Raw genomic sequence first — 19,649 nt, 5'->3', positions numbered from 1 at the left:
ATATATTGTTACCAGGAAGTTTCTAAAACAAAACAAAACAAAACAAAACAAAACAAAACAAAACAATACTTCCCATGATCACTCTGTAAGTCAGTAGCTTAAAGTAGGGAAATAATGACCTTAGAAATAGGGACTGGAAAAACAAAACAGCAGTGAACCTGAATCAGGAAACTTTCAATTTCATCGAGGCCACTGACTCCCTCAGTGTGACCTTTGGTCAGGGGCTCAGCCCCTACGAACCTTAATTGCCACACCTCTTTAGGGAGGTAGAGGCACTCATACTGTCTGGCCAGCTTGTTGAGATAGCTGAATGGGAATACATTTGAAAGGGTAGAGCCTGGCATACTGTAAGGGCTCAATCTACAGAAGTTTGTAAAGAAACTTTCCCACATGGACACACTCCCCCTTCTCAGCAATTTCTACACAACTGCCCCAGTTCTCCCTGCACACCTGGGTGTCTTCCATCAATTTTGGACTAGGGAAAAAAGGCACCATCTTCTTTCCCTGGCTTCTATCTTTCTACTGCTGGGGTGTGGGTCTATGGGATGAGAAATAGGAAGCCATAAAGTTCCTGCTCACAAATATCTGGATACACACACACAAAACCCCACTTCTCTCTAGCAGAGACTTGGGGCATAAATTTCAAGAGGTGACAGAACTGCCTATTCAAAGACAAGTTTAGGGGTTCAGAAAGTACCTGGACTACCATCTTTCATTCCTTCTCAGTTGGTGGCACCATTTTTCTCCAATTCAGGTTGTCAGCATGGAATCTTTGTGCAAATGGAAGCCACTCCTTCCTCCAGACAAGTGCTATCTGGCAGAACTTTGTGTGATGATGGAAATACTCTCTGTGCTGCCCAATATAGTAGCCACGAGTCACATATGGCTATTGGATCTCCTCAAATGTCACACCCTGAGACCATTCCCCCTCACTCTTTCGTATTTTGTCTTAATGTCTTTTTTTTTTTAAGTTTTATTTATTTTTGAGAGAAAGAGCAAGTAGGGGAAGGGCAGACTCCCACACAGGCTCTGCACTGTCAGCATGAAGCCTGATGTGGGGCTCAAGCCCATGAACCGTGAGATCATGAGCTAAACTGAAACCAAGAGTTGGACGCTTAACTGGCTGAGCCACCCAGGTGCCCGCGTCTCAACAGTCAATTACTCTCTGAGACCATCCTATTTATTTGATTACTTATAGGATTAACCTTTACCCCCCTTCTAGCACGTAAGCAGAGAGCTTGGCTATCTTGCTAATACCACTGTATTTCCCAGCACCTGGCTCAATGCCTAGCACAAAACGGGTGCTCTGTATTTTTGGATGAATGAATGGATAGGGATCAGAGAAGCCTAGCTGAATTCGGCTCTGCCTTACTCTCACTACTTTCTCAGTTTGGACAAGCCTCCCTTTTCTGGTGTGTAAAGCAGGAGTGGGATATCAGCCTCGTTTTCTTCCTGGCCTTTGGCGTAGAGTCAGCTACTGGACTTCTGGCACTCCTGTTCCCCACCTGTATAATGGGTGTGAGTTCATCCAAACGTCTCGGGGTGGTAGCTCTGCCTTATAAGGCAGCAGAGGCCGAGGGCGGGCGAGGCCGTGTGGGTGGAGAGAAATCACAACATCCGGCTGCGGGGGCGGGGCGGGGGCCGGAGGCTGGGGAGCCGCTAGGGAGGACGCCAGTCTTTTTTGGACTTCTCCCCGCTTCCGATGTGCGCTCTCCAGAATGGGTCAACCCAAAGAAATATGGCTGGACACATGGCCCAAAACAACTTACAGTCAGCCCGCAGGAGGCCCTAAGATAGCAAATGCATCCCCTACAAACCCTAGAAAAGTCAAGACTAGTTAGAGGGACCCGGGCCACACCCCTATTTGGTGGTCCAATCAGAGTTCAGTGCTGAGGATGATTGACGTTTATTTTATCCAATAAAACTCCAAGATTTCAGGGCGTGACCAAGAGGACCCACCTCTGTTGTCCCCGCGGAGGGCTCGGCCCTAATTGGCAGTTCGCTACCCTACGAAGGTCCAGAAATTCGAACCTAGGGGCTGAACCCAACCTCGGACCAACCAGGAAGAGGTGACGTATAAAGTCCCGCCTCCCTGCTCCTTTGAGCGAATCCCTGGCGCGGAAGGCGGGGGATGACGAAGAGGCTGTCTAATGGGAAGACGGCGCGGGGAGCGCCCGCCCGGTTATTGGCCTCGTAAAGTAAACAGAAGGCGGGGCGGGGCGGGCCGGCGCCCGGGTGGCCCCCGGGAGGGGGCGGAGTGTTCGCGGCGGGCGGCGGCGGCCGGGGAGGCCCGGGAGGCCGCGGCGCGGTCACTGCGAGCCGAGCCGCGCCGATCGCCATCCGGCCCCGGCTCCCGCGAGCGATCCCGGCCGGCGGCTCGGCCCGGCGGGCCCGGCGGCGCCGCAGCCCATGGAGCTCGAGAACATCGTAGCGAACACGGTGCTACTCAAGGCCCGGGAAGGTGAGGCGGCCGAGAGGGCGGCCGGGTGCGGGGTACGCGGGCGCGCGGCCTCTGAGCTCGGCTGGCGCCCCAGCCGCCAGATCCCCTAGGGCAGCGCGCTCCGCGCCCCGCACCCCGCGCATACGCGAGCCCTTCCGGCCGGTCGTCCTCTGCACCTGCCCCGGGTGCCGGGGCCCAGGAAGGGGCGGGGGTCAGGCCACCGCCCTCGCGGCGGGGGGGTGGGGGGGTGAGGGAAAGAGAGAGGAAGGAAGAGGGAAGGGTGGGACCTGGGTCCTTGGAGAGCCTCTCTGAGGCCTCCCCCAGGTGATAGGTGAGAAGATGCCCCAAGAAAGGGTAGCCTACCCCACGTGCCTCAGGCCCAGACCCTGGCGCCCAGCCTGGACCCGCACAAAGTTGGTGCAGGATAAAGGTTTGAAGAATGAATGAACGGAGCCACCGCAGTGGCTGGTCACATATGCTACCAACATGATTGCCACTTGTCTCGTGCCTCAGGACACTGGGTACAGAGGTGAATGGGTCATGAATTTTGCCCTCAGAAAGCCCACGGTGTAGAGGGCCAAATGGGCACAGAAATAAGCGGGAGCTGAGCTTTGAAGGAAGAGAGCATGTGGGGCTGGCGGGACTGTAAGTGCAAGGCCTGGCAGAGGGATCAAGTCTGGTGAGTGTGTACTGAGCTCCTCATGACTCCCGTCCCGAGTGATACTAGGCACCTGGCCTCTGAGGGTCATGGGGGACACAGAGGACCAGACTTGGTCCTCACTGCCTTGTGGTCAATCTGGCCCTCACCTGTCATTGTCCACTTCAGTAACACAATCACAGAACACTCCTTCTATTATGTGCCCTGACCTGTCTTGGGTGCTGGGGACCAGCAGTGAACAAGACCCTTCTTTTTGGACCTCTAGAGCAGGGAGGTCATGACATGGTCATTTTCCACTCTTTGCTGGGCTTCCAGGCTGAAAGAGTCATCTGTTTCACTTTTCTGCTCCATTTTACAGGTGGGAAACTGAGGTTCAGACCAGGGATTAGCCCCCAAGTCATATGGTGAGACTGTGGTTGACCCAGGCCTACACACAGGATGCCTCCAATACAGTGTGTAGGAAGCCCAGACAAGCCCCCAAATGGCACAGCATCTGGTACCCCCCTGCCTGCCCAGTGTGTGTTGCTCCCTGGGAGATGCTGCCTGGAAATAGGCATGGCAGGCTGGGTCCTTAGTGCCCAGAGCCTTTTTTTTTTTTTTTTAATCTCCTGTCCCTTATCTAGTCTCAGGGCTAGGCCTTCCTCCTAGCCTCTGGGGGCATCTGCCGATTCTGTTCTGCCTCGTCATCTAGCCAGCTAGGGAGGAGGGGTGGGGAGAGCCTGGCCAGGCCTCCCTCTCTAGGGCTGTAGCCAGTTCAGGCCTCCGGCCTGCTGAGAGCACTGCTTTGCCTGGCTGGAGAGTGTGGCACCTCCTGACGGCCTTCTTCAGGCCATGGGTGAGGCATAGTGTGGTATGGCCAGACCTGGACTGATGCCTCCCCTGGAGAACACTTACCCCAACCTGGTTCTGCCCCTCCCACCTGCATGCTCTAAATAAGTCTCTTCTCTCTAAACTTTAGTAACCCTTTTTGTGGAATAGTTGGGGACAGGACATACAAACTTAAAGAAATCCCTGTTGTCATTGAGTCCTAAACCCTGGCCCATAGACTGGCTCCACTGGAATCCCTTCATTAGCTGGCTGACAGCTTAGGGCCTGGCCTTTTCCAGCTTCCCAAGGGATATGAGGCCCTAAGTGGTTTGGGAACCCTTAGTGTATGTATTCAGTTGACACCTAATAGATGGCTGGCATGGCGTGTTTGGGGTGGGAAAGGAGTGTGGGTTGTAGTCCTAGGGAGCTGGGTTTGAATTCTGCCTCTGGCACCTCCAGGCCTTGTAATCTTGGACAAATTGATTCCTCATTTCAAGCCTTCAGTTTCCTCGTGAGGTTATGCCTAGTCTGACAGAATTGCTGTGAGAATGAAGTGGCGCAGCATTGGGGGTGTGAGCCCTTCTTTAGTCCTCCATCCTTTCCCAGGCCCCCAGAGGCATAGGGAGGGGGCCAGGCTAGGTTGGGGAGGAGCCCCACTGACTCTGGTGGCAGTTCCAGGACAGGATATTTGCATGTGACTCTTGCTACTGCCTTGATGTGGCTGGGAGGAGGGGGAGGAGGAAGTAACTGGTGGGGGGAGGCCAGCGGATAGAGGGTTGGGTGAAGGACCTGTGGGGGTGGGGGAGGAGTTCCCCTTCTGGGGAGGCCTTGCCCCGGGTTGGGGGTGGGGGTCTGTTGCTCATTCAGAATGGAGCAATGGCTGTGGAGTATGCTGGGTGCAGGCCGCAGGAGAGCTGCTAGCAGGTTTCCCAATGGGTGCCCTGCAACATTTCCTCCTCCCGACTGCTTAGGTCACAGAACCCATTGAGGGACCCAACTCTGCCCCTTCCCTTGAGCAGCCCCTTCCCTTGTGCCACCTGCCTTCAGCCAGGGCAGATGAAAACAAGGCTGGGTAAAGCAGAGGGGAAACTGAGGCCAGGCAGGGAAAAAGTGGCTGCCTGAGGTTGCCATGAGTTGTTGGAGCTGAGGGCCACCTCTTGCCACAGCCCTACTGGGTACTGGACACAGACTCTCCCAGTCTGACAACACCTCTGGAGGCAGCTTTGGATCTGAAGTAGGTATGGAGAAGTTGAGGCTCATAGAGGGCAAGTAACAGGCCTAAAGTGCGAATTGGAGATTCAAACCTATGTCTGTGGGGCTCCAAGACTCAGGCCCTTCCATTTTCAACCTCGTGGCCCATGGGCCACATCTGGCTAGCTCTCTAACATGTTTAATTTATTTGGCTGCAATTTGTTTTTACAAAAAATAGGAACCAGTATTTCACATAATGTCCGGAGTCTCAGCTAAAAGGTGAGAAGAGCTGGCCACGCCGAATCCGTATTCCTGCCTGGAGGAAGGGGCATGCCCAGTCCAGTTCACCACACTCCCCACCATTCCCTGTTGTCTCCCATCTGGCCTACATTTTACCTACCTATCTGGCTCTGTAGGCATTTGAGCTGCTACCCTGGTCTTAGCAGCTACAGATAGGGTGTCAGCTAGGTGAAATGAGGCAGGTATCAGGGCCACAGAACCCCTTGTGTACTGGAGTGGGCATCCTGAGTGCCAGCCCTGCAGCCACCACCTTGTTTGAGTCTCTGATAGCTCTGATTCAGGGCCAGGTATAGGGTCCTGAAGCCTTCCTGGTGACCCAGGCTGCCCTCTGCCCCTGGCATCTCTGAGGCATGTCCCACATGTCCTAGAATCTCTCCCTTCTGTGCCTTGACTTACATAGTTCCCACTGCTGTCATGTCCTCTGCTTTCTTCACCCGGGAAACTCCTACCTGCCAGAAAGCAGCTAAGGTTTCCTGGAAACCCACCATCACCCGGTGACCTGTCCTTATCACCCCTGTTGGATCTTCCAGCCCAGGAGCTCAGGAACCCCTAGCAGAGGGGCCCAGGGGACGGTGCGTGTCCTAGAGCCCAGTGAGGGCATGCTGAAATGTGTGGAATGAAGGCCTGAGGTGCCTCCTAGAGTGTGCTGTGCCTGGGCTGAGCCCAGAAGGCCAGGTCTCTGGGCTGCACTGAGCGGCCAGGGGAAGCATGGTGGCAGCGGGACTTGAGATCCAACACCTGTTTGTTCCCACAGGTGGTGGTGGGAATCGCAAGGGCAAAAGCAAGAAATGGCGACAGATGCTGCAGTTCCCCCACATCAGCCAGTGTGAAGAGCTGCGGCTCAGCCTCGGTGAGGCCTGGGTGGAGGCCTGGGTGTTCTGGGGGAGGCTCCCCTGAGACCTCACCCCAAGGCAGAGGGGCAGGGTTGGCGGGGGGGGGGGGGGGGGGGCGGGGGGAGGGTCTGGGGAGCTGGAAGACTGAGGCTGCAACACCCAACCCAGTTTCGGTTCCTGGGCCTGAGATGGGTGGAGCACATAGTACAAACAGGACAGCAAGGGGTGTTTGGGGTAGGTGGGAGGGTGGGGGAGTAGGGCAGGGTCAGATTTGGGGCAGTCTGAGAGAAGCAGAGGAAAGGAGAGTCATGCCTGGGGTTTTAGGGACAGAGGGTACAGTGGAGGCTGGAGTCAGCCCACAGATTGATTGCATGAGGAGCCCCAAGCCCGTGCTTAGCATAACCCTGCCCCGAGCAGGGTGAGTGGCAGGTGGGGGGGCATCAAAACCTTGACCAGAAGAGGGGTCAGGACGCCAGTTCCTGCTTATCTTGGCTGAGGCCCCAGGTCTGCACAACCCCCAAGGTTGCCTAGGCCCCTCTGACAGCCTGCACGTGGGCAAGGAGTATACCATAGCTGCTTCCACCGCCTGGGAAGGAGGCTTAGCCTCGAGCTTGCCGGAAGCCACAGCTTCCTCTTGCACTTTCGCCAGGCAAGCAACAGGTTTGGGCCTAGCCTGGGCCAGGCCGGAACCTCACAACCACACCCAAGCCCAGCACTGTGATGTATGTAGGTGGTGTGAACCAGGAGATAGCAGTGGGAGGTGAGGGCCCAGCTTTGGAGCCATACATCAAGCTGTGTGACCTTGAGTTAATTGCTTAGTTTCTCTGGGCCTCAGAGTCCCAAACTGTGTTGGAAATAATAGTAGTGCCCACCTCAGTGTTGGGGTGACAGTTCTAAAGGAGGTAGTGGCTTCCATACTGCAGGGCTAGAAGCTACTGTTGGGGCCAGGGCTTGGCAGTATGGATAGGAGTGCCCTGCCAGCAGGCTCCAGGTCTGGGAACCCAGTAGCTCCTACCCCTGCTTGCAGAGCGTGACTACCACAGCCTGTGCGAGCGGCAGCCCATTGGGCGCCTGCTGTTTCGAGAGTTCTGCGCCACGAGGCCTGAGCTGACCCGCTGCATAGCCTTCTTGGATGGAGTGGTGAGTGCAGCCCAGCCCAGCCCCGAGGGTGGGCAGAGGTCCCTAGGTCAAGTGTGTCCCATTTCCCCACACCTGTTGTTCTGCCCAGGCCCCAAGCTTCTCTGCCTCCCACCCTGCAGGCTGAGTATGAAGTGACCCCTGATGAGAAGCGGAAGGCTTGTGGGCGGCGGCTAATGCAGAATTTTCTGAGCCACACGGTGAGTGAGCAAGGATGGAGAGATGACGGCAGCGGGCAGAGCTCAGTGATGAGGAGAGGAATGACCACAGCCTGGGCAGAGAGTGCCCTGGAGCGTCTCCCGGTTCACCAGGCAGACCACGGGCATGGAGCCCAGGAGGGTGGGCCAGGCAGCCTGCCAGTGGCTCTGCTTCACCCTGCCTCAAGGGTAGCAGTGGAACTGAGTTCAGCAGCTGGGCCGGCTGGCACACCACTAGCCTACAGCTGCTCCTAGCGCAGGTCCAGAATGTTGGCCATCTCTGCCCTGGGTGTAGGCAGCTGGTGAAGGGAGCCCCCTGCACTGACCTGTTTATTGCCTATCTCCAGGGTCCTGACCTCATCCCTGAGGTCCCCCGGCAGCTGGTGACTAATTGCTCCCAGCGGTTGGAGCAGGGGCCCTGCAAAGACCTCTTCCAGGAGCTCACCCGGTAAGCCTCTCCCTGCCCATTGGCCTGGAATTGTGTCCTGAGGGGGGGGCTTCCGTGGGCCCTGGAAGGCTGTGAACAGCTCAGTAGCTGGTGAGGGAACTCAGCCTCTCACCCTGGCCCTGCGCTTGCTGTGTGAGCTTGGGCAGGTTGCCTTCCCTCTCTATAGAATCTTCAGCTTTGACACAGATGAATGTCTCCTGCTTAGTTGGGTTAGTAAGAGGGTTGGCCAATGAGGCTGCCCTTTAGGCCGAGAATGCATATAACAGGGGGTCCCGTCCCATCCAGCCGAGAACCTGGGGTGTCGGGGGCTGACTGGTGGGCTGGGCCCTCTCAACAGGCTGACCCATGAGTACCTGAGCATGGCCCCTTTTGCCGACTACCTCGACAGCATCTACTTCAACCGTTTCCTACAGTGGAAGTGGCTGGAAAGGTGAGCTCCCTGAAGGCTGGCCCACGGTAGGCCAAGTTGCTAGGGCTCTTACGGGCCTTGGGCCCCTGCTCAGCCAGTGTTTGCTCCGAAATCCCTTGCCTACAGGCAGCCAGTGACCAAAAACACCTTCAGGCAGTATCGAGTCCTGGGCAAAGGCGGCTTTGGTGAGGTAAGTGGCCAGGCCAGAGCCCCTGATGGAGTGGGGAGGAGGGGTATGGTAGGCCCTGGACCACCCCCCACTCCTTGAGCTCCTATAGCCCCAGGAAGAACACAGCTGGTCCCTATTTGCCCATCTACCTTGGCTACAGGTGTGTGCCTGCCAGGTGCGGGCAACAGGCAAGATGTACGCTTGCAAGAAGCTGGAAAAGAAGCGTATCAAGAAGCGGAAAGGGGAGGCCATGGCACTCAATGAAAAGCAGATCCTGGAGAAAGTGAACAGTAGGTTTGTAGTAAGTACAGACAGGAGACCCCTCCCTTCACCCTCGCCATGCACTTGCCCTGCCCTTCTCACTTACCAGGCTAGGTCCCTTTCTGTGCTGCCCTGTTCCCACCCTCAGAGATGCCTGGGAAGGGTCAGTTTGGGGTGTTGACACCAGGCCTGGGGAGCAGGCTGGGCCCCAAGGAGTGCCACTGAGAAGGATTTTTTGGGCAGCTGGTGCCAGCCCTGCCACTGGGTGGCCCATGGCCCCTGCTTGAGGGCTCGGGTCCCCTCGGCCACAGGTGAGCTTGGCCTATGCCTATGAGACCAAGGACGCGCTGTGCCTGGTGCTGACACTGATGAACGGAGGCGACCTCAAGTTCCACATCTACCACATGGGCCAGGCTGGCTTCCCCGAGGAGCGGGCTGTCTTCTATGCCGCGGAGATCTGCTGCGGCCTGGAGGACCTGCACCGGGAGCGCATCGTGTACAGGTCCTGGGCTTCGGCCCTCCCCGCCAGGGGCTGCAGCTGGGCATGGGTGGAGGCCGCAGAAGGATGTTGGTGTGCTGGGCCTGTTGTTGCGGGCATGAGCCGGTTTGAGCCCTACTGAGCCTGGGCTTGGGGCTCCACGCTTGCCCATGCCGGGCAGACTTGAGAGCCTCTGGGTCTGGCTCACTCATGTGAATGCTGGTGTCATCACCCGTCTCTGTATAACCCTGGGCCAGTCAGCTCCCTGCAGTAAAGTGCACAGAGCCTGGCATGCAGGGCTTGGCAGTGGGGAGCTCTGCCTATTGTTACCGGCAGTGATTTCATTTGAACCTCACAACAGCCCCATGAGGGGGACAGATGAGTAGCCCCATTTGACAGGAAAGGTAGAGTCAGCCACCAAAGTGGGGTGAGGGTGGGACCCTGTTAACACTAGTGGTGAGTAAGGCTACTGGTGCTATTCCCCCGGATGGGAGCTGTTCTCCACTTGCCTGGGGATTCCCAGGAAGGAATCCTGGCTGGGTAGATCCTTCAGCTGCCCCCTCAAGTCAGAGCTGCTGTGAGTGAGGGCAGGGCTATCTCTCACCCTGGCAATAAATGGCTCCTGCACCTTGCTGCACATTCCATCCCAGGAGACAAGTGAGCTAGGAGGGGGTGGTGTGCCGTTTGGCTCCTTGGCAAACTGAACAACATCTGACCCTGCCCTTCTCTCCCCACAGGGACCTGAAGCCAGAGAACATCCTGTTGGATGACCATGGTGGGTACGGGGTGCACAGAGGTGGAGTGCAGTGGAGTGGGGCAGGGTCTGGCCCACCTGTTCAATGGGCCCCCCCAACTTGTCCACCCACATTCAGGTCACATCCGCATCTCCGACCTGGGGCTAGCTGTGCACGTGCCAGAAGGCCAGACCATCAAGGGTCGTGTGGGCACTGTGGGCTACATGGGTGAGTCTTCCTCCACCCTGGCCCCCCTGCCTCCTGGGTCCTCTTGCTGTCCTGGGCTGGGTCCCACCACTTCTGTGGAAGTCTTCTGTGTCTCAGGGAATAGAACTGATATCCCTATATTAGAAATTAAGAGACCAGGACTCAGCCAGGAACCCACACACCTGCAAATCTGCATCATTCATTCATTCACCAAATACTTACTGAGCTCGTACTATTGGCTAGGCCTGCAGGTGGCTACTAGAGAAAGATGAGAAGGTTGAGAAGTCCTCCCCTCCCCTGATCTACCCAGATTCAGGGAGGGAATGCCCATCTGTGGTATGGGCCAAGATGTGGCCCTAGTATTCCCTTTGGAGATTATGTGATACAGCAGATAGAGCCCCAATTACAGGCCCCACCTCTTGTTGTGTGTCCTTGGACCACATACTGCTGCTCCTATGCTCACTTTGCCCAACCATAAAGCAATCATACTGGCTCTCAGAGTTGCCTTTAGATAAAAAGTGGTAGGAGAGGCAAAAATCCCATGTGCCCACCCTGGCAGGCAGTAGGTATGCAGTAGAGGAGTTTCTTTCTTGTTTCTTCTCTCTGGTTTTAAATCCAGAGCTTGCAAACTGGTAACCACACAGGCCTAATATGGCCTACATTTGTACTTAAATCAAATTGTTTTTAAAACAATTTGAGGGCTGCCTGGGTGGCTCAGTCAGTTAAGCATCTGACTCTTGGTCATGATCTCACAGTTCGTGGGTTCAAGCCTCATATCAGGCTCTGTGCTGCCAGTGTGGAGCCTGCTTGGGATTCTCTCCCTCTCTCTCTGTCCCTCCCGTGCTCGTGCTCTGTCTCCGTCTTTCAAAATAAATAAACATGGTAAAGAATAAAACAATTTGAATTGGTTGCTAACATTTGATACGCCAGACAGCTTCCCATTAAAAATATGGATTTCTGACTTCTCTTGAAAAATCAGAAGACCTGGCCTCCTACGGGGCCACAGTGCTCTCTTTGATGGGGCATGTGCTGTCCTACTTGCTGAGGTCCCCACCAGGCTGCTGGTAGTGCCTGCCTGGCGGGCAGATATTTGAGCTGATGCCCCACTGTGCTGGGCATTCCCAGGGCCCCAGGGCTTGGTTCCTGCCTCCTGCCCAGCCCTAACTTCTGTTCCACCCTACCCAGCTCCGGAGGTGGTAAAGAACGAACGGTACACATTCAGCCCAGACTGGTGGGCACTAGGCTGCCTCCTATACGAGATGATTGCCGGCCAGTCACCCTTCCAGCAGAGGAAAAAGAAAATCAAGCGAGAGGAGGTGGAACGGTTGGTGAAGGAGGTGCCTGAAGAATACTCAGAGCGCTTTTCCCCTCAGGCCCGCTCACTCTGCTCCCAGGTATGGCAAGCCAGCAGGAGGCTGACGGGCTGGGGCTGGGGGCACCAGGCACCTCTCCCAGGTCCCTCTGACTGCCCCTACCCTGCCACAGCTCCTGTGCAAGGACCCTGCTGGGCGCCTAGGGTGTCGTGGAGGTGGTGCCCGCGAAGTAAAGGAACACCCCCTCTTCAAAAAGCTGAACTTTAAGCGGCTGGGAGCTGGCATGCTGGAGCCACCCTTCAAACCTGATGTGAGTGCTGTCCACTCCTGAGGGTAGGGCCAAGCCTGGGTGGGGACTCAGGCCCGGGGTTCTTAGAGCAGTGGTCAGGCCACCTTCAGTGCAAGTGTCAGAAAGTGCAACTCAGATGGGTTGGCTAACAAAACAATTCATTGAACTCACACAAATGAAAAGCCCCAGGATAGATAGAGCTTTTGGCATACCTGGATCTGGGGCTGCAACAACACTGTAGGAATTCTGTCTTCCTTTCCCTCTCCACTGTACAGGCCAGTGTGCAGTCTTTATTCTCTGACTACTCTTGCTAGGGTGCAGCAGTAGTGGACCAGCAGTTCAGGTCCACATCCTACTAGCTCAGTCAGCCCGGTAGACAGAATGTATACCTCTTGCCCAATTACTTCAAAAGAAGTCCTGAAAGGGGGAAAAAAAGTAACCCTAAGGCTAGTGCTTATTGCCACAGATTGCTCAGAAGCCCGGCAGTGATCACGGTTGGATCACTTGCCCACCTGAACCACTGCCAGCCAGGAGGTTAGTTTCCCAAAGGAAAACCAAGACGCCATTGCCAGCGGGGGTAAGGGCTATTGGACTGGCTGAATATTGACTGCCCACTATACCTGGTAGTACTGACCTCTCCCTTGTAGAGTCCTACCCATTTACTGAGCATCTCAATGGGTCAGGCATTCTGTGGGCAGAAACATCCTTGAATCATCATATTCCAAGGGGCAGAAATCCATCTGAAACTTAATTATGTCCAACAAGGAGCTTATTGGTTCATTTGGCTAGAGAGCCCCAGAGTAGGGCCAACATCAGGGCTTCATGCAGTGTTGCCAAGACTTCATCTCTTGGCTGTGCTTCAACCTGTTGATCCTCTTCCTGCTGAATTCAGACTTCTCTGTATAAAGTCACAGGGAAGGTTGTGATTGGCCAAGATTAGGTTATGTACTTGCCCTGCTCCCTTATGTAAGAGGACTGGGTCCTCTGACTGACAGTTCACCAGGAACACTGGGGAGTCAGGAAGGTGATTGGGAAGGCCGGATCGATGACTGTCAGCCACACTGGTGATCGTTTATTCCAAATTTCTGAATGCCCATATGTGCCAGACCTCAGAGATCATGAGGTCAACAGGACCCAGTTCTGCCTTCATGTTGTAGTGGGGAGCATGTCAAAATAAAGCAGTAAATGAAAAGGAATATCAGGTAGTGTGAAGTGCAACAGAAAAAAAATAAATCAGGCTAAGAAGACAATAAGGAATGATTACGAGTGGGAGTGTTTTTAGACAGGGTGGTCTCTGAGGTGCTGATGGTTAAGCAGAAGCCTGAAATATGTGAAGGAGAGAGCCATGCCAAGTTTTGAAGTATGAGTATTTCAGGGAGAAGGAGCAGCCTCGGGAGAAAGAACAGTGATGAGGCCAGTGTGGCTGGAGTGAGCATGGGCTGGGAGAGGCGTGCAGTCTTTTTTTTTTTTTTTTTTAATTTTTTTTTTTTTATTAAGTTTATTGATTTTTGACAGAGACAGAGTGTGAGCATGAGCTGGGGAGGGTCAGAGAGAGAGGGAGACACAGAATCCGAAGCAGGCTCCAGGCTCTAAGCTGTTGGCACAGAGCCTGACCCAGGGCTTGAACTCATGAACCATGAGATCATAACCTGGGCCAAAGTCGGACGCTTAACCGACTGAGCCACCCAGGCGCTCCTGTGCAGTCTAAGTGTGACAGGGGGGCCTTTGGGGAATGTTGAACAGACATGTGAGGTGTGGGGGTGGGCCTAGAGGGGGTGAGTAGAAGCCAGAGTCCAACTAGGGGGCTGTGGCTTGTGAAGGATTGTGTTTTGTGGGCCTCACAGACCCTGGGGTGTGGGCCTTGCTGTGAGTGATTTAACTGAGAGCAGCCTGCCTCAGGTCTGGCCCCGCCACTCGAGTTTGCTCCTGCTTCCTGCTTCTGGTGCACATCATCTCATTTAACCTGGAAGTCATCCCACCACACCTGGGTCTTTTATTCAGAGTTAGAAAATCATTGCCCTGGAATTCAGCTTTTTAGAAACAACAGATGAGGAGCAAGTTTGATGGTGATATCATTTCTAATAGCTTTATTGAGATTTGATTCACATATCTTGTAATTCGTTCATTTAAAGTATATAATTAAATGGCTGTTAGCATATTGAGAGTTGGGCAGCCATCACCATAATCCATTTTAGAACATTTTCATCACCCCTTTCCCCCTCCCCCCGCCCCCACCCAACAAAAACCCCATGCCTACTAGCAGTCATTCCCCATTTTCTTCTCCCTGTGGCCCTGACAACCACTAATCTATTTTCTGTCTCTACATATTTACCTGTTGTGGAAATTTCATGCAAATAGTGTTATATGATATGTGGTCCTTGGTGACTGACTTCTTTCACTTAGCATATTTTCAAGGTTCATACAGGTGATGTAGCCTATATCAGTAATTTTGTTCCTTTTTTACCACTGAATAACATTCCATTCTATGAGTAGGCCATATCTTGTTTATTCATCAGTTGATGGGCATTAGGGTTATTTCCACTTTGGGCTATTATGAATAATTTTGCTATGAACATGCACATGCAAGTTTTGGTGAGGACGTTTGTTTTCATTTCTCTTTGGTATATACTTAGGAGTGGAATCGCTGGCTAATATGATAACATTACATTTAACCTTTTGGGGAACTGCCAGATTGTTTTCTAAAGCAGCTGCACCATTTTACATTATGATGTTGTTGGGTTTTTTGTTTGTTTTGTTTGTTTTTATTTATTTATTTTTGAGAGAGAGAGGGTGTGAGTGAGTGAGGGGCAGAGAGAGAGGGGGAAAGAGAGAATCCCACATAGGCTCCGCACTATCAGCACAGAGTTTGAGGCGGGGCTCGAGCTCACCAACCATGACCTGAGCTGAAGTAAGATGCTTAACCAACTGAGCTGCCCAGGTGCCCCACATTATGTTGTTTCAATTGACATTCTTTTAAAAAAAAATTTTTTTTTTGAATGTTTATTTTTGAGAGAGAGAGAGACAGAGCATGAGCAGGGGAGAGACAGAGAGAGAGGGAGACACAGAATCCGAAGCAGGCTCCAGGCTCTGAGCTGTCAGCACAGAGCCCGACACGGGGCTCAAGCCCACGAACCATGAGATCATGACCTGAGCCGAAGTCTGACATTCAACCAACTGAGCCACCCAGGCGCCCCTTAATTGACATTCTTAATAATAGGACTTAGAAAATAATATAAAGATGAAAAAGACAGTGGCCTTCTGGAGTGAGGTGAGCTTCCAGCAGGAGCCCCAGGGGTATGGGGAGTTGGGAAGACTGTTCTAATCCTCTGGTTGGCCATGAAGCTTGAGGGGATGGAGCAGGCCATTGGACATTGTGGGACAGAGGGCCTATCGATAGCTCCAGGTCCTGCATGGGGACGCTCAGCTGAGAGGACCAGCTAAGATTCTGCCTGCACACACGTCACCAGGTGTACCCCCAGACAGCCGTGTACAGGTGGGGGGGTACCTGTCGCTGATTCCCCAAGGCACTATGGGGGCTGGTTGGCTGCAGCAGGTCAGCTACCATCAACTGGAAAAGGCATGGCTTTTACACAGCCTTATCAGTTGAAAGCAGTGAGGAGTAATGATTCCTAGTTTATAGAGGGAAATGGCCTCAAAGAGAAGGGACTGCCATACTTCGGAAGGGCATGGAGTATCTAGTTTCTGACTCCAAACCAGAGAGGGCTGCAAGGGTCCAGGCATAACCAGGCCAGGGCTGGAGTGATTTTCAGGGCTGAGCTGCCCATATGCATGTAGGTGGGCAGGTGTGCATGTGTGTGTACATGTGTAGCAGTTCCTGACTGCTACTTCTGTCCCCACCAGCCCCAGGCCATTTACTGCAAGGATGTTCTGGACATCGAACAGTTCTCCACGGTTAAGGGTGTGGAGCTGGAGCCCACTGACCAAGACTTCTACCAGAAGTTTGCCACGGGCAGCGTGCCCATCCCCTGGCAGAATGAGGTAAGGGCCTGCCTAGCTGGTAGGATGAGGCCCCAAGGAGCAGCCCTGGAGGCAGCTCTCACAGCTCCCTGTTCTTTGGCAGATGGTGGAGACCGAGTGCTTCCAGGAGCTGAATGTCTTTGGGCTAGATGGCTCAGTTCCCCCAGACCTGGACTGGAAGGGCCAGCCACCTGCACCCCCCAAGAAAGGACTGCTGCAGAGACTCTTCAGCCGCCAGGTAACTCCCAGAAGTGTCCTATCTTGGCCCCCAGCTTGACTCCAGGGGACGGTGGGTGGGAGGCAGAGCCGGTGCCCGCATGTGCTGGGAGTGGGCATCCTCCAGCCATACCAGGGGTGCCCAGGGTCTCTGGCCTTATTCCCGCCTGTCCCCTATCCCTGGCTGGGCTCACGGCCTCTTTTCTCTTTCCAGAGGTGAGCAGTGTGGGCTCCCCGTGGGTTGGCCTTGCTGCCCAGCCTCGGGGAGCCACAGGCAGCCCTTCCATGGCAGAGGCGAGATGTGGGCGAAAGAAGTCTGGTGCCCGCTCCCCCCCCCCCACTACTTCATTCCCTGCACCCTGGCACCTTCAAGCTGCTAGCCTTGCTTAGCCATCTGTCTCCCCATGCCCTGCTTCCACCAGCTCCAGGGGAGAGGGTCTGGACAGGGTCTTGCTCTGGCAGAGCCTGAGATCCACCTGGACCCTCTTACTTCAGCCTGCTATGAGCAGCCTCTGCACTGATGTCCACACATGTCTGGCCTGAGCTGCTGTTCCAGGCCCCTCATGGGGATTCCCCCACCCCAGAGCATGGCTCCAGGCAGTTTCCTGGCAGGGCCGGCCTGGGTGATGGCATTGGTGGCTAATGGCACTCGCTCTGCCTCTCTCCCTCCGTGTCTTCCCCATCCCTCCAGGATTGCTGTGGGAACTGCAGCGACAGTGAGGAAGAGCTCCCCACCCGCCTCGAGCTCCCAACCCGCCTCTAGCCCCCAGCCTGAGGCCCCTACCGGTGGTTGGCGGTAGCAGCTACTCCGAGCGCTGTTTACAGTTTTGCACAGTGGTCTTCCCCATTGTCCACTCAAGTTGTGGCCTGGGGAACACAGCCGGAGCTGTCCCCAGTGTCCTCTGCCCCTCAGCCCCTGGTCTGGCTGAGTTTGGCAAGGCCTGGGCTGTCCCTGGGACAAAGGTGCGTCCCTTCAGCTCTTGTCTGTGGAGCTCGGGGCTTTCTGTATTTATGTATTTGTACGAATGTATATAGCAACCGGAGCGTTCTTAAGACCTACCCTGGAGCTGGCAGAAGGGCCACTGCCAAACTCAAGGCTCCTTGGGCCCAGCTCGGACAGGCCGAGGCTGGGTCAGGCAAGGCCCCTGAGCCCCCAGCACTGTGCTTGCCACCGCTGACCTCTGAGTGAAACTCATGCCTGCCTCTGCTGCCCCGGGCTCAGGGCTATCACCTCTGGGGTCCGATGCTGTCCCTCATCAGCACTTGTCAAAGCTGGACTGGGGCCTCTGTATCCCCTAGGCCTGTGCCAAAGTGTGACCAGAGACTGGGCTGACCCTGGGACCCATCAGTCCACTGCCCAGGCTATCCCAGATGGGTCAGCCTCTGCCTTCCAGCTCCCAGGGCGCCTTGTCCCTCATGCTGGGCCCTGTCCTGAAGACACCTCTTGCAGAAATGCCCCAGCCCAGGCCATGGGAAGTGGGGGAGGTTGTCCTTAGTCAACTCTGAAACATTCCAGACTTCCCCTCTTAACAATAGACACATGTGCCCAGCAATAATCCATCCCTCCCTGTGTGTGCGTGTGGGGTATGTGTGTGAGTGCAAGTGTGTGCGTGTGTGTGAAGTGGGTAGGCTGCGGTGTGTACCTGCACCCCAGGCCCCAGTTCTGGTCCTTCCCAGATTGTGATGGCCATCCTGGTCCCAGTGTTAGGATAGCATGGGATTATAGGGCCCTGGTTTTTCCGTATTTAAAGCCAATTTTTATTACTCATTTTGTCCAATGTAAGCTGCCACGTGTCTCTGAGTGAATACAGTCGAGCACAAACCTGGCCAGCTGCCCTGCCTGCCTCTTTCTTGCTCCTGGTGTTCCAGGGGTCTTCCTGCTTCCCTTGCCCTGCCGGAAGTGGGAAGGGATCAGAGGTGGGCCTGGTGGGGGCTGCCCTTCCAACAAGGCCCTGAACCCTCCCCCTCACACTCCCCCCACCCCCAGCTGATCTTGGAGTAGCCTCTCCAGGCAGCCAGGCCTTGGTGCCCTTTGGGCATACCCAGTGGGTTCTCAATTTCCTAGATGGGATGAAGCCTAAGGGAAGAAGCCTTGGGTTCCCACTAGGGTGTGAGTCTGGCGCTACCTGTACTAGAGAGGCAGGCTCAGCTGGTAGGGTCCCTTCCAAGGCCAAGGTGGTCTGGCCACCAGTTGTGGGCTTGGAGCAGCCTGGGGAGCAAGGCGGAAGCTGCTGTTAGAAACATCTACCCACTGTCTTACCTGGACACCTGTTGCGTGCTCGGCCTAGGGCTGGTATGTTAGAGCCATCTCTCTGCCCGGGGAGCAGGAAATGTGGCTGGGTAGAGGTGAGACAGTGGTGATGCTGGGAATTAGGCTGTGGCAGAGGTCAGTAGGGATCAGCCATGAGGGCATCAGGGAGGGTTCTCTGAAAATATTTGAGCCAGGCCTTAAAGGAGACTTACTCACCTGGGCACAGAGGGATTGGGGCAACATTCCATAGCATCCCATCTATGCAAAGACAGGGATGAGAGTCTGTTGACAAGTCTGTCCCAGACTTCATAAACCTGTTGCTGCACCATAGTCCATACGCAATGCCCCCAGCCCCCCAAGGATGCTCTGTAACCACAGTAAGGGTTTGTTCTAGGCTAGGTACTAGTGCCACAGGGGCCACATGAGCTTTGCAGTTGGACAGTTCTGGGTTCAAGTCTCATCAGGCCGCTTTTCAAGCTAGCTTTGCATAGGCCCTTCTCTTGTCTAGAAAGATGGGTGTGATACCTATCACCTCATAGGGCAGCTATGAGAATCCATAAAAGCGGCCAGTCCCCTCTTTGAGCCCCTGGGTCACTGGCAGGACTCTTGCCTCCTAGGAGAGTGGGTGCTGGGTGCCAGGCTAATAGCTATCTCCAGGGCAGCCAGAAGGCTCTAAGCACTGATTAAGCAGAAGGGGCCTCTGGTGGTGGCTCAGCTCTTGGTAGTAGGTGGGACGAGTGCTGCTGCTTCTTGAGGGAAACTGGAGAGGGCCTTGCCCAAGGTCTTCCAGCTGGTTAATGGCTGCTGCAGAATGGTGAGGAAGCCAGCTGAAAATGAAGCTGGATCCTACCCATAAGTGTAAGGTTGGGGCCTAAGATACATTTGCTCTGTTTTGGTGGGAGGGCAGTTCAGTGTCTGTGCAGAAGACAAAGCCCACCCTGAGCAGGTGTGCAAGGGTGAGTGGGTGCCAGGTGGACCAGTAGGTCCCTGGAGCACTCTGCCTGTAGGTAGGTCACAACCTCCCACCAGGTACCTCCCACAATCCCCCTTCCCTGGTACGCACCCAGGGAACTCGTTGGCTACAGTTCACCTCATCAAAGCTCTTGCCACAGTGAGTTCCTTAGTAGTGAAAACTCCCAGAATTCACTTCCCAACAAGCCTTTCTTAAGGTCACCTAACCACCCAGCTCTATGGTGGGAATTGGCGACCCAGATGTAGACAAGGCCCCCGCCAGTTTGGAGCTCTCTCTGGTAGGGAGATAGAAATGGGAACAGGTAAGACCTAGTGTGATCAGCACTGTGGCAGGGATGATTCTAGACCTGGTGGGGCTGGG

At 54.9% G+C, this 19,649-nt stretch overlaps 1 protein-coding gene across 1 annotated transcript; it reads left to right on the top strand.

Moving 5' to 3' along the window:
• Positions 1 to 2,276: 2,276 nt before the first annotated feature.
• On the top strand, positions 2,277 to 17,891 carry GRK6 (G protein-coupled receptor kinase 6). The gene is made up of 16 exons (XM_047866015.1): positions 2,277 to 2,461; positions 6,151 to 6,246; positions 7,257 to 7,369; positions 7,489 to 7,566; positions 7,911 to 8,011; positions 8,349 to 8,441; positions 8,547 to 8,610; positions 8,750 to 8,890; positions 9,162 to 9,352; positions 10,066 to 10,103; positions 10,201 to 10,290; positions 11,455 to 11,663; positions 11,755 to 11,892; positions 15,733 to 15,870; positions 15,953 to 16,087; positions 16,757 to 17,891. The coding sequence occupies exons 1-16, from the start codon at positions 2,410 to 2,412 to the stop codon at positions 16,826 to 16,828; spliced, it is 1,749 nt and encodes a 582-aa protein (XP_047721971.1). The 5' UTR covers positions 2,277 to 2,409; the 3' UTR covers positions 16,829 to 17,891.
• The last annotated feature ends 1,758 nt before the right edge of the window (positions 17,892 to 19,649 follow it).

This window comes from Prionailurus viverrinus, chromosome A1 (genome assembly GCF_022837055.1).
Source record: "Prionailurus viverrinus isolate Anna chromosome A1, UM_Priviv_1.0, whole genome shotgun sequence".
NCBI classification, from domain to species: domain Eukaryota; kingdom Metazoa; phylum Chordata; class Mammalia; order Carnivora; family Felidae; genus Prionailurus; species Prionailurus viverrinus.
This window is presented reverse-complemented; position numbering and strand designations above follow the sequence as displayed.